At 32.1% G+C, this 14,050-nt stretch overlaps 2 protein-coding genes across 7 annotated transcripts in view; both read left to right on the top strand.

Moving 5' to 3' along the window:
• The window catches only part of LOC144836158 (E3 ubiquitin-protein ligase MIB2-like), a 45,639-nt gene extending 44,819 nt beyond the window's left edge, over positions 1–820 (top strand). The window contains exon 20 of one of the 4 annotated variants that reach the window (XM_078691377.1): positions 93–820. In XM_078691377.1, the coding sequence (XP_078547503.1) occupies positions 93–367 (275 nt within the window). In that variant the 3' untranslated portion in view covers positions 368–820. The remainder of the gene's footprint in view (positions 1–92) is intronic. The other 3 variants (XM_078691374.1, XM_078691376.1, XM_078691375.1) reach the window with 3 other exon arrangements.
• A 3,296-nt stretch (positions 821–4,116) lies between these two features.
• Positions 4,117–14,050, top strand: part of LOC144836084 (segment polarity protein dishevelled homolog DVL-3-like) — a 65,669-nt gene continuing 55,735 nt past the window's right edge. For all 3 annotated transcript variants that reach the window (XM_078691270.1, XM_078691268.1, XM_078691267.1), the window contains exons 1-2: positions 4,117–4,350; positions 9,148–9,217. In XM_078691270.1, the coding sequence (XP_078547396.1) occupies positions 4,190–4,350; positions 9,148–9,217 (231 nt within the window). In that variant the 5' untranslated portion in view covers positions 4,117–4,189. The remainder of the gene's footprint in view (positions 4,351–9,147; positions 9,218–14,050) is intronic.

The raw sequence follows: 14,050 nt of genomic DNA, 5'->3' as shown, positions 1-14,050 counted from the left end.
GGTTCATGTCCAACCCAAAAGCAACTTGTTTTATACAGTGCATGCAACTATGTCACAATTTTAATATATTTATGTTTATTACTTTGATGTAGATGGAACACAAGCTAACCAAGCAGATGCAGTAGACGCCGCTACTCCCTCTGCTGTTTCATCATCGGCACCAGAAACCTATGAAGAAATGCGTAAACTAAAGGAGAAAGTACGCGAAATCGAAGAGTCTACATTGTGTTTAATTTGTATGGAAAATAAGCGCAACGTGGTGTTCCTGTGTGGACACGGTACGTGTAAGAAATGCGCAAAACCTCTTAAGCATTGTCCAATGTGTAGGAAACCGATTACAAAGAAAATTCAAGTGTTTACAGGATGACGAACATACATTATAAACAAAAAACAAACATAACTGTAAAAACAAATATAAAGGATTGTAGATTATATAAAAAAATTCATGGAAACCATTAAACAAATATAAAACATTTATTTATTTTCATTTCAAATCTCAAATATTTTAAGAGGGTGGTCCATTCAGCCGAAGCTGTGCATCATACAATTTGTACAACATGTTGGACATACAGTCCCTATTATAGGGACATCTTTGGGGCCAACTAAGTGTCACCTGAATAGTAGTATTAAAACATAGTACTGCTCATTTGGTTCATTGGAAAGTGTCCCCTTAGTAGGGGAGTCCCAAAGAAAAAGGGTCCTGGAATACTTAAAGATATATTGTCCCCTCTGAACATTTTTTTGTCACATGTTTTGTTGATGCAATTTTAATGTCACGTAATACTTATTCACTTTGACCAAAAACTGGATCGAAAAAAAAAATATTTATCTGAACAAAATTGTAAGTTTTTGGTTAAAATTAACCGTTTCTTTTGTCTTTTTATAAGTGAAATAATTATTTTTGTTTTTTTTTTACAGAAGTGAATAACTTTATTAAAACTGCAAAATGGCCTATTTAAAGTCTGATTTTATTATTCTTCATTTTTCATGTTTTTTGGGGACAATACATCTTTAACAAGTAATAAGTACATATAATATAAGGTCACTTATGTGAACTGGTCACATATCATGCTAGTATAATAATATTATTTGTACTATACATTACTGAGTATAACCCCAGGAGGCCTAGGTACAATATTTGGCGAAAATTTGCAGGGGGGGATTATACTCGGATTAGATTATCAATGCATTTACCATAAGTCTTGTGCCTGGATGATTTTTTTTGGATTTAACTTAAATTTGGGGGGTGGGATTATTCAAGCATGGGATTAAAGTCAGTCATATGGTTAAATACATACTAAAAAACAGCACCTTATTATATGTAAATTGAAAGCCACATGTTCTATTTCGTGTTTTCTCAGGGTAAAATTGATTAATATATTAAATGAATTAACATATTAGAGATCTTGTCAAAATTAGGCTACTTGCATTTACTGCAGTAACTAAATATTTTTACTGCAATAACATATACAATGTTAAATTACATTATGTAGAAGCTTATGAGGATATCATTACTAAACAATGTGTATGATTAGCCCCAAAAACGTTTGCTAGGTAATTGCATAGACATGTTAAAAATAGAGTTACTGCAGTAACTGCAGTAGAATGATTTTGATATTGTTCTTTAATAATTTTATTTACGTTGGAGATTACCATATCTCCTCGGGTATGAATAATATCTTCATTAATTTGGTTTACATCCAAAAACAATTACATAATATTAAAAATATATTGTGCCCCTGAAAAAATATTTTTTTAAATGTTTTGTTGAATAGGCCATTTTAATGTCACATAATAGTTATTGACTTTGACCAAAAATTTAAGAAATATTTACCTGAAAACTGTAATTTAAAGCAAAAAATATTGACTGGAAGTCAATGTGTTATTGGTTGTATTAAACCGTTTATTTGGTTATTTTAAAACATTTTTTATATTTTTTTTACGGAAGTGGTTAACTGCAGAATGGTCTTTTTTTGTTTATTAATCTTCATTTTTCATGTTTTTGGGGAACAATACATCTTTAACAACAACAACAATGGTGTTAGATGTTGCCTGGCAACCATAAACATATGAATGGCATGCCCCACAGATTTACAGTCTTTCTTTTGTAAAAAAGTAAATTTATTATATATATATAGATTGTAATTATGAAATTTTATCCCAAAATAAGGTAAAAAATTTAATTTAAAATTTAAAATTAAATGCAAACACAATGATTTTGGAGTTTTTTTTATTAAAATATTTGTTTTTCTTTTTTTGAAGGAAGATTTTCTTTTTGAGCAGTTTAAGTTTGTTTTTCTTTTTTATTTAATTTTGTATTTTTTATTTAAGAAAAAAAATGCAGTGCTATTATGTATAAATTAGCAAAAAAAAAAACCTGAAGTACATATTATGGTGGTGTACAGTACGTGAGAATATTTCTGTTATGAGTTAAAAATTGATAGTACAAAGTCTTTGGTTAAGTATGTGGACATAGATTTATATTTTTGTATTTGAGTTTTATCATATTTTCTTCAGTAATATTATTTATTACTATTTATTAATGCTGACTACACAAAGTATTTGTAAATACATTTTTAAAATTCAAATATACTACAGTGAACTCCCAATAGCGGACAGCCTTGTGGAGATCTTTAGTACTAAAAAAAACAGGAGACCTTTTAGTATCTACGATTAACCGAGCCTAGAACATTTCCAAAACCAAAAGAAACATCATAAAAGTTCTCTGCTTAACCAAGCAACCCAGTTGTGCTGCTACCAACATGGTGTTGGTTTATATAAAACAGAATTATAAATAGTGTTGTTTATTGTTTGAGTTTACAAGATTACCCATGCTTTCAATACTAAAGCTCTGTCTACACTAGTTTGACAAAAAATGTGATGTTAAATATACCCAAATATGGTAGTGATGTGCCCAGATATGGTAGTGATATGCCCAAATATGGTAGTGATATGATGTCATCATGTCCATATATGGTCACATTACATTTTCTTGTCACATAAAGTTTGATAGTGTGGACAGAGCCTAAGTCTCAGTTTGTTGCTTAGGTAATGTGAATTTCATTATTTCTTTCATTTTTAATATTATATTCATAATTTGATATTTATATGCTATTATAGATAATCGTAGCCTAATACATTTTGTTATACATAATAATTTTGTTAAGTTTTGCTATTTAAATTTGTATTTATGTAACATTTCTGTATGAAACTTAATTGAATACAATTTTACTTAATTTTTATATAAATATGGACGTTTTTTTTTTAATTTGAAAAATATTATGAAATTTTGTTATGAAAATATCACTTTTTTGTAAATAATGTTTTGTATATATACAGTATACATTGAATTGAGTGAAAAAAACTTAAACAATTTAGTTCTTTTTTAAAATTACTTTTTACAGCTGACATTTGTAACATGAGGTAAAATGGCATAATATTAGGAACATTAATAAAATATAAATGTTTTCATTATAATGAACCTGTTAAAAGTAAAGTCTTCAATTAAAGACCACTTATGATAATAATTTGTTGTAACATATTTATTTTCTCCGTGTTGTAATGTCCTAATGTTTTCACATCTCGACGCAAAAAGAAATGCGAGGTATGTATATGGACGCAGAGTGACGGCTCACGGACGGTATCAATCTCTCTTTGAGGGTTGTCAAAAAAATGGTCTATATTGGACAGTACTTATCTAATTATTGGGCACTCACTTATATTTATCCTTGCCATACACATCAATAGAGACGTACTTCTCTGGGGACATTAATTTTCTAACAATGTGTAAAACACATAACACAAACGAAATGAGCAAACTCGTCCTGACTGAGACAATCAAATTAATTGTCGAATTTTCACTATTATATTACTGTATTATTAATATTACTAAATAATTTTACTAAATATAATATATTGTTATCTGATATCTTAAAAATCACCGTTATCATCATTTTCTTCTCATGAGGACTTAATATTTGTGAAGGCATTTAATTATTTTAAAGAAAAAAATAAAAAAGTAGAGCAACGAAAAAGTATAAGCGTTATCGACGTTGAGGGAGCTATTTATGAAATTGATATGTGTCAAAGGTCACCGTTGCATTTGGAAAGAGTGTACCAAGAAGCTGAGTGTTCGAGAAGAAGTGGTCACCCTTTTTGAGGAATTTTTATTAGTTTTAGTTCCTCCGAAATGGAGGAGACCAAGATTATATATCACATAGATGACGAGGATACACCTTATTTAGTGAAATTATCAATTCCTTCATCAGAAGTTACGCTAGGAGACTTTAAAAATGTACTCAATAGACCCAATTATAAATTTTTCTTCAAATCGATGGACGATGATTTTGGGTATGTTGTTGATTAATTATTCTTTTATTATGACTAATTTATGTCATTTTAATGTCTGTAAGAATCATCGACATTGTGTTTTGATTATAATATATTTGCTTGGTTTATTATTCATTATATTTTAAAGAAAAAATTAGTAAGAGAAACCCGATCTGTCCAAACAGCCTAGCGTTATTCACTCGCGATGCACAATGGCCGTTCGAAAGGATTTCACAGGCGGCGGAGAGCTTCGTGTTTCGGCTTTCGGCTGCCTGTGTAGCCGGCCGTCAGTGCAAACAAGCCAGAAATCCCATTGTTTACATTACCAGTATTTTACTTAAATTTGCTTTTCACTTTAACAATTATTCATGAAAACACGTTTTACTTTATATTATGTTCATGCAATCATTATTTAAATGAAATATTTGGGTTTTATTGTTTAAATGTTAATTTATTTAATCAAAATGTGAAATTTAATTTTGAGGTGATCCCTGTCAGATCAACATTTGTACTCTCTCAAACTGTTCCAGGATTGCATACTGTAGTTCATTTTCCTTTCAAAAATAAACAAAATAACAGACATAGATCAATACAGCTTAATAATTGTTGTTATTGTGTGTTTTTCGTGTAACACTCATTCCTCAATATTCGTCACATTCATAATTGAAAGTACTGTACAGTATAGCATTAGCAGCCATGTTTTGCAAATCTGTAAGTGATACCTATACTATATAGCAGCTGACAGATTATTGGCAAATGCATTTCAAAAATCGTAGGCTTAAAATATCAATTGCATTGTAAACAAATTAAATGACGAAGTTATTTATTTAGTCATTTTATGGAATTGAATGAAGTAATATTGTATAGATTTTAACCAATATTTTCTGCCATTTATTTTAGGCTAATCTTTTACAGTACTATAGCTCATCAGAAAGATTTTTTAGTATTTTCTATATAAATTGTTTGTCAAAATATTTTTGGATGGCCGCTTAGAATACTGTAAATACAGTATAACATAACAGTACTACTACTGTAGGCTTTTGAATGAGTGTCCGTTAAGGTGTTTTCCACACTATGGAGGCTCAACTGTATAACATAATGTAGCCTATACCTACTGTCAGTCAGACTTGTACAGTATGTATGAAATGCTCTATGGTAATGGTATACAGTAGTAGCTGTACTGATTTCAAATTGTGTTTAGTAGGCAGAGTGGATGGCGGTGATTAATCAATAACAGTCCTATGATATAGTGAGGTATTTTGCAATCTTGATGACTAATCCTACAGTAAACTGTATGTCATTAAGAAATATTCATAGTGTATCATTATAAGATTGAGAATGGGAAAAGAGTTTAGTGAAACATCATACTGTACTGTACAGTATGAAGTTTGTGCTTTTAATACTACAGTGTACTTGTATTGTAGATCGTTCATAACTTACTATGTACAGTAACCTACAGTACTGTATTGACAGTACAGTACTGTAAATGGCTTGTATTATACAGTACAATATACAAATGTGCTGTGTAACAAAAAAAGTACTGTAGCATACAATATGCAAGGCTTAAACTCTGACAATACTCCAGAATGAAAAGATCTGAGTAAATGTCTGGATGTACTCTGTATACAGTTACTGAAACGTCTTGACTCGTTGGTACATTCTGACTTGAATCCCGGTGAGACAAGTCGTCTTGATGAGATACTGTAGTAGTTTTTAGGTAGTCAGAAGAACGTTAAACATGTTTTTTGCCGACAAGATGACACATACTGTACGACACAGCCTGAGTTGGTCTTTACTGTCTATAGGCATATACTGTAGGATAGGATGCACTGTACAGTCTGTAAACACATTACCTTGTGGTGTTTTGACTGACAGCACTACAGTACACCCTGCATGAATTCTAAAAGCATTCCTGTTTTTTTTTCAAAATCCTAAATTTTTCGGAGAGATAAGAAACTAAACAAACAGAAGCTGTGAATAACCTAGTGTGAATAATAATGAGGAGATACCTGTAGACAGAAATTAATTTTGACAGACTGAATGGAGTAATATGTCTCACCTAATAGTATTTAGTTTCCGCTTCTTCAGAAAGTTATTCACTTGTTGTGCAGTCATGATGCCTTGCTACAGTATGCTGTTTTATATTCAATTCAATATTTCATTCAAATTTTATTGTAAACATTGTTGAAGTGAATTAACAATTAATTTATTTAAAATACAAGTTCACATTAGGCATACAACAAATAAAAATGATATTAAAATATGTATAATTTAATAAAATGTTATTTAAAAATATTGTTAGGAGGGGTTTTTAGAGTTTATTTTTTTTTTGTAATTTGGTAACATAAATCAATAACTTCTCCCTAAATATGAAAAAATACAACACAATATCAAGAAGTGATCAAATATACTACAGTAAAAATTCTATCAAAATGCTTGGTCATGTATACAGTAGATCATTGGAAGTCAATGAATTCTACTACAATTTAAAATAGAAATGTGTTATTACAGTAATTCAATATTGTGTGTATGCATGTGGCGGGCATTTATTTAAAATGATGTTCGAAGTGAGGCGTTTATTGAAACCTGTTTTTTTATTCAAATAAATACGGAATATACAATTTAATGATATGTTTTTGCTACAGTACATTGCACAAAGTCCAGTCCATGTATATTCTAATTGAATGTCTGCTCTTGTATTGTAATACTAATGGTTTAATTCTAACTGAATTAGATTAGCCATATAATTAATGGTGTACAGTAATGATTTTCTAATAGTACAATAAATATATTCTTTGTCTTTCATTGTGTGCTCATGTCAAACCATACTGTTTTTATGATTTATCATTGTGACTGATGCCTTCAGTACAGTAAGTTAAAAAAACCCTACAATGATAAATGTCCTAACACATGTCAATTGTATTTATTAAAGGTATAAATTACATTAATTTCACAATTTTGTCCTGTTTAATTCTAACCTGCAATAAACAAAATAAATCCTGTACGTGTAAATCAAATAATAATAAATTATGATCTGAAAATAAATGTACTGTATGGTTTATGGTTTTGAATTTATAAAGTACATAAAAATACAGAAAGTCTTTGAAAGACGAGGGAAAGATGTTCAAGAAATATTGGAGAAACCGAACCGAATTGTTATACGCCATTGGTCAGATGTTTTTCCCAACTCTGGCATACATATTGAGAATACTGTGCGAAGCCAGGACCTCCAGATCACTAGCCTGGCGTTCATAGTTACCTCTGGACTGCCGAGCTTGCTCTGATGGCTAGGGGTTACAGTAGATTCAAGCCCAAAAGTAGTGCAAAACATCTGACCAATACTACTACCTGACGCACTCTAGTTATAATACAAACAATTACAGTACAATCCTACAGTATACTGTATATTGTCATTGTCGCGTTGAAACTGATGAACTATGGTTACTGTAGAACCAGTTGAGTCTCTACCTTCTTATGACTTGGACACTCCCTATCCTAGTAAAAATACAGTATAGGACATAGAAACTGTGAGGCATACTGTAGAAAGAAACCATTGAGTCAATTGACAAAAACAAATGCATTTTAAGCCGCTATTGAAAAAACAAACAGAAATTTAATCGCGAATAAAAATGGCAAGCTCTAGTCAAATGAAATTAAGTACAGTACTGTAATGACATACAGTAAATTATAAAGTGAATCTATATTTATTCAGTATTCTTACTGTAAAGTATTCAACTCTTTTTTTAATTTTCAAAAATACAATAATGTCACAAGTCCTGTCAATCAAATGAATACAGGTACATTGTACTGACATAAATTATTATAACTCAATTCTATAATATATCCACTGCTGAATAAGCATTATTCATTTGTGACCTGCAAAAATACACTATGTATCATAAACCATGTCAATCAAATTAATATAATTACTGTATTATCATAACAAAGATATGTGTTGAAATATTAACTTCACAATTCTATAATAAAACTATTCAATTCTAAATCGGCAAACGAAAAATACAATTGTTTAGTCTTTGTCACTTCTTTTCACACGATGACTGTACATGTTGGTTTTGTTCTTGCCAAGCCAGTTATTGTCCAACTTGGTAGACACCAGTGCATTCTTAAAAGCAGCTATTTGTCTCCAATCATTGAGTGGCTTTGATTCTTGAGTATTTCTATTTATACTAATACAATAGGGGGACAATAGCCCATGTTCAAAATTTGTACACATGGGCCCTGGACCATTTACAATTACCTTATAATTTGTCCACCCGCGAAAATTCTTTGTGTTTGGGAAATCGGATACCGGAACAGTTTATGTCTGAGACTGTAAATTATTTTGTAATCTGTGAAATTTGTTAAATTAACAATATTATGGAGTAAATTTGTTGTGTTCAAAATAAACAGTTAGATATTAAAAAATTATACCCTGTTCTGTTTTGTATTCATTATAAAGTAATTGGATTGCGAGGCCTTACCCTATACTATACTATTATTACTATAAAGTTGTTCTTGTCTCACTCTTAGGCAGACCAGGCTCAAGATCCTGTAGTAGTATGTACAGTATGTGACGCTGCCGCCTTCTTTTTTTATTATCTCAAATTTTGATTATTATTTTGTGTTTATTTTAATTTCCATTTTGGTTTCAATCTAAAAGAAGAAAATTTAAATGAATTTGAACACATGTTTTTGGTAGTGAACTTCTTACAGTATTCTGTCTCTGAGACAATGCATGTCTTGGTGTTGCCTGTCAGTGTAATATTAATACAGTAAAAAACAATTTTAATTATTTTGTAATATTTCATTTGTTTTTAGGGTTGTAAAAGAAGAAATAGTTGATGATGAGGCAAAGTTGCCCTGTTTTAATGGACGAGTTATATCATGGGTAAGTTTTTTAATCAATTGACAGTGACAGTAATGGCATCAGGGTATCTCAATTACAGTACAAAAAATTATGTTGTGCTCAGACAATCTTGTAAATAATCAACACTAACAGTAAATTCCCGGGCTAGCAACATGCCATTTTTGGGCCAGTAACGTCCACAAGTCAGTGGCGTACCACAGAGGACAAATTCCCCTGGTTTAGCACTCCTAAGGGGACCTCCAACACTGGGTACAGTAGATGCATTTGGGCTGCTCATACTGGGGCCCCTGGGTTTAACCAGTGAGCTCTTATAGCCATTACCGTACAGGGAAAATTTTCATTTAAAAATTTTGTTTAGCAATATTGCTAATCAAACTGATTTTTAAGTCAAGAAACATAGTTTTGTATTGTATTTTTTGCTACACAATTTTCAAAATGTGTAGTAATAAGGTTGTTTTGTATAGCTTTTTGCTACGCTACACTGGCGAAAATGTTCCTTGCCGTATATTTCGGTGTATAAGTCGCACTTTTGACACGCAAATTTGACCTCTAAATTAAGGGTACGTCTTATACACCGAACATAAATGCCTCACCACACAGATTGTACATATAGGCCCTTGGCCCATCGTCACCTCGTTGGCTAGGCTAGGCCTGAGTAGGCTAGGCCTAGCTACAGTGTACTAACGTAACGGTAACCTGCTTCTGCCTAGTTTTCAATGCATTTTAGTGTGATGTTATACTAGATATGAAAAGATTTGTTCATTATGGAGCTGTTTTAGGCGCTCCGTTAAAATTTCATTTGTAAACGTTTACGATTGGATTGGAATAGTATTTATTTATAGTTTTACGCACGATCGCCGACCGCCGTACCCCCAGCGCAAGCCCTTCTCGGCGGCCACATGGTGTATGGTATTCGACTAGTATATTCTCCAGTTGATTATAGCATGGACCTAGCGTACACACTTCGAATACGATTGTCCGTGAAAACGTGCGCCCTCTCGAAATGATCGAGCGAGGCTAGCCCACACACGTGCGTGTGTTACACACACGGTCATGCACTCGATGTTGCGGGTGCGAAACTCGTGAATAACAAGTTAGAAAGAACTTGTTGAGGCTGGGTGCGGCCGAGCCTAGGTTAGAAAAAACCTAACTAAAGGACGCCGTTGTAGATATAACAAAATATATTATTACAATAATATTGATTACAATTTAAAAAAACATTGTTTTGATGAAATATAAAGTGCGTCTTATACATCGACGATATAAAAAATACCGATATTTTACTCTCAGTTAGGGGGTGCGTCTTATACACAGGTGCGACTTATACACCGAAATATACGGTACGCCACTGCTACAGATACAGCAGTACAATAGCTGGCTGTGGGAGTTTTACATTTTATCTTCACTGCATTTATGCCACCTTTCTCACTGAGCTGCAAGGCTTTATGATAACAAATTATTGTTATTCACTGTGTTTGTAATGTAAACATACACACAGTACATGGAATTGAAGATGGACAGAATTTGTACCCTAGTGTCCCTGTTGCACAAGATTAGTTGCACTTTGTCAGTATGCACCTCAGGCCTATGCAGAGTTTATCAGATAAACATAGAAATAAACAAGGGTGTGTAGTTACCATTAACAATAATAGGTGCTGGCCACATTAGTTGATAAGTAAGTCCGTCATTCCTCCAACAGAGTAGAACTTTGGTAAGGTGATGGCAATTTAACATACAGTTGTAGTTTAAAGCAATGTCTACACTGTCAAGGTTTATGTGGAAAAAAAATTGGTTGTACCTATTATGGACCATATTTGGGCATATCACTACTACCATATTTGGGTACACACTTTTTTTTTGTCAAACTAATTTGATAATGATAGTGTCGACAGAGGTTGAACAGGGGTTCTCAATAGGCAGTCTATGGTTCATGCGACTCATGGGTAGATTTCATTGAAATCCAATAAAAATAAATTTCACCAAGAAATTATTATTTTGCCTACCAACCATAGCTTTTAAACTTATTTTAAAAATGTTTGTATTTTATATAATACTGGTTTACTCTACTTCCATTGACAGCAGTTTTGTTACATTTTGACTTTACCAGCAAAACTTAAATGTCCTTTTATTTTGTGTCTTTGATGTTGAATTCAACATCTCTTTATGCCAGATTTTGCTTTCGGTTTTAAAAGCTGAAGGTCTCATAAGACCTATAAAGTATATTGGTTATTTTTGCAAAAAGCTTTAATTTCTTTTCGGAGGTGTGTGTACAGTACAGTAGGTCTTTGAAAGAAGTGATATATTATCGTTACTGTACAGGTACAATACTTCTCACACAGTGTTACACATTAAACAATAAATGTACAGTACATAAAATAAAACCGACTACAATTTTGAGCAAAATAGACAAAAAAATCATAAGTTATGCTTTATTGCTTTAAAAAAAACTACCAATGAATCTCATTAAAGTAAATAAAATGGAGAAATGATGGAAGAGTGAGAACAGCAATGATGGCAGTGTGAGTCATCACTGTTCCATATAAAAATGAACCTGGCTTCAAATTTTTTAATTAAGAGATGTGTCCTCATTTGAAAATGTAAACTTTGATTTAAAGCTGTACAGTACTGTATTATTACAGTATAATAAGACCAAGCAAACATTATGTTAACTGTATTTGAAAGAAAATCACAATTATTGTCTTTTACTTGCTTCTCAATATTCTGGTCTTATGACACACACTTCATGATTTGGCCTGGGGTTATCCGGATTGGGAAAGAACTCTGTATGAATGCGCATTATTTCTTTGGGCTATATAATGCTAACCATTAGTTTGCTGTGTAAACATACTGTAGCCTTACCCTGTAGTTTGTTGTGTGAACATTGCCTTATACAGTAGTACCCTGTAGTTTGCTGTGTGAACATAGCCATACCCTGTATTTTGCTGTGTGAATATATAGTAGCCTTACCCTGTACAGTAGTTTGCTGTGTGAACATACAGTAGCCTTACCCTGTAGTTTATGTGAACATACAGTTAACCTTACCCTGTAGTTTGCTGTGTGAACATAGCCTTACCCTGTAGTTTGCTGTGTGAACATAGCCTTACCCTGTAGTTTATGTGAACATACAGTTAGTCTTACCCTGTAGTTTGTTGTGTGAACATGGCCTTACCCTGTAGTTTGCTGTGTGAACATAGCCTTACCCTGTAGTTTGCTATGTGAACATACAGTAGCCTTATCCTGTACAGTAGTTTGCTGTGTGAACATATCTTTACCCTGTAGTTTTCTGTGTGAACAAAGCCTTTACAGTAGTTTGAATTGCTCTTTGCCAGTTGGTGTTTTGAATATTAATAAGTTGATAAAATGATAATGATTTTATAAGTAGATTTTAATACCCACCTTTCTTCAATTCAAGTCAATTTATTATGGTTATTGTAGACAATATGTCTAGATTTCATCTATTACTGTGGGATATTCTTTATTCATGTTTAGCATGTCTTGTTTATTACAATGAGTAATCCAGAGAACATGGAGCCAATGTTGTATTCATGTGCTTCAGTATAGTCAGTGTACATTATGATTACAAATTGTCTCCAAAGCCGCAACCATCTTGAGTGTATTTCCCACTAACATTTTCATAAAATATAAACATTTTCACTTACCCTTTTTTTTTACTGCAAGTTTTATTTTATTGTTTTTTTTTTTTGCTTCGTCAATTTGCATGGCTGCCAACAAGCTCATGCGAATGCCTGAGCTTGATTGATTTGTTGCATATATTTTTAATAGTTTGCATCCCAATACAGTGTAAACTGATAACTAATTTGGCTGAGTTGAAAATCTTAAAGCTTGGTACCCACTTGTAGGCAACAAAAAAAATAATAAGCGCGGCAACTAATTTTGCCGATCATGATGAATCAGCTGGACCTTGCTTGTAATCGGTCAACTCATTTGCGTCTATGTGGACTGTAAAGCCAATTTTCCACTAGGCGAATTTATTCACGAGAACCGAAAGTACAGACCTACAGTACAGTAGTGGAAAATAGGCTTTTATTAAGAAAAGTGTCATCGCAAAGAAGGGTTTAGCAGAAAGGGGTTTGGCCCAAAAGAGTATAATTGGCACTCTGATACACTACAGTATTGGATTTCAAATTAGTTTTAAAAAGAACTTGAACAAACGGATAAATAATCTTCAAACTAATTATCATAAAGATCTCATTAAAAATATTAACCTACTATACAGTACTAGCTATTACTCTTAATCCAGTTAATTATATGGTGTGACTAGTTTAAATATCTGGATTAAATACAAGTATAAACGAGTATAATTCCCAGCATACAGTAGGAACCTAATTCCTGTAGGATTATTTTAAACCTTCTATTTTTTATTCATCTTCTAGTGTTACAGTGTCATATTTTAGCCTTCTAGGACAATTAAGTCCGCACTAAAGATTATCATTTTATAGCTGTGTCATCTCCATTAGTTTTATTTGTTTTTTATTACTTTAATTTAATGATTGTATAGAATTAAACGATTAAAAAGCACTACAGAGGTGGTTTTGGAAGGCCAATTTTAAACCGAAATACTGTATGGGTTAAGTTTTTAGCTCACTGTACGAACAATAAAAGGTTACAAAGTTTATACCTCTTTGTCGTGTGTACAATAGTTTTGTTTACTTTTTATTGCTTTAATTTAATGATATCCTTCTGTACAGAAATTAAATGATTAAAAAACACCATGGAGGTGGTGTTGGAAGGCCAGTTATACACCAAAGTATGGGTTAAGTTTTTATCTCCTGTATTGTACAACTAATTTGTCCATATACAGTAACAGTATGGTCTATCATCTAAGCTATTTTT

This window comes from Antedon bifida, chromosome 2 (genome assembly GCF_963402885.1).
Source record: "Antedon bifida chromosome 2, ecAntBifi1.1, whole genome shotgun sequence".
In the NCBI taxonomy this organism is placed as follows: Eukaryota; Metazoa; Echinodermata; class Crinoidea; order Comatulida; family Antedonidae; genus Antedon; species Antedon bifida.
Note: the sequence above shows the minus strand (reverse complement) of the source record. Positions and strands in the feature narration are given on the sequence as shown.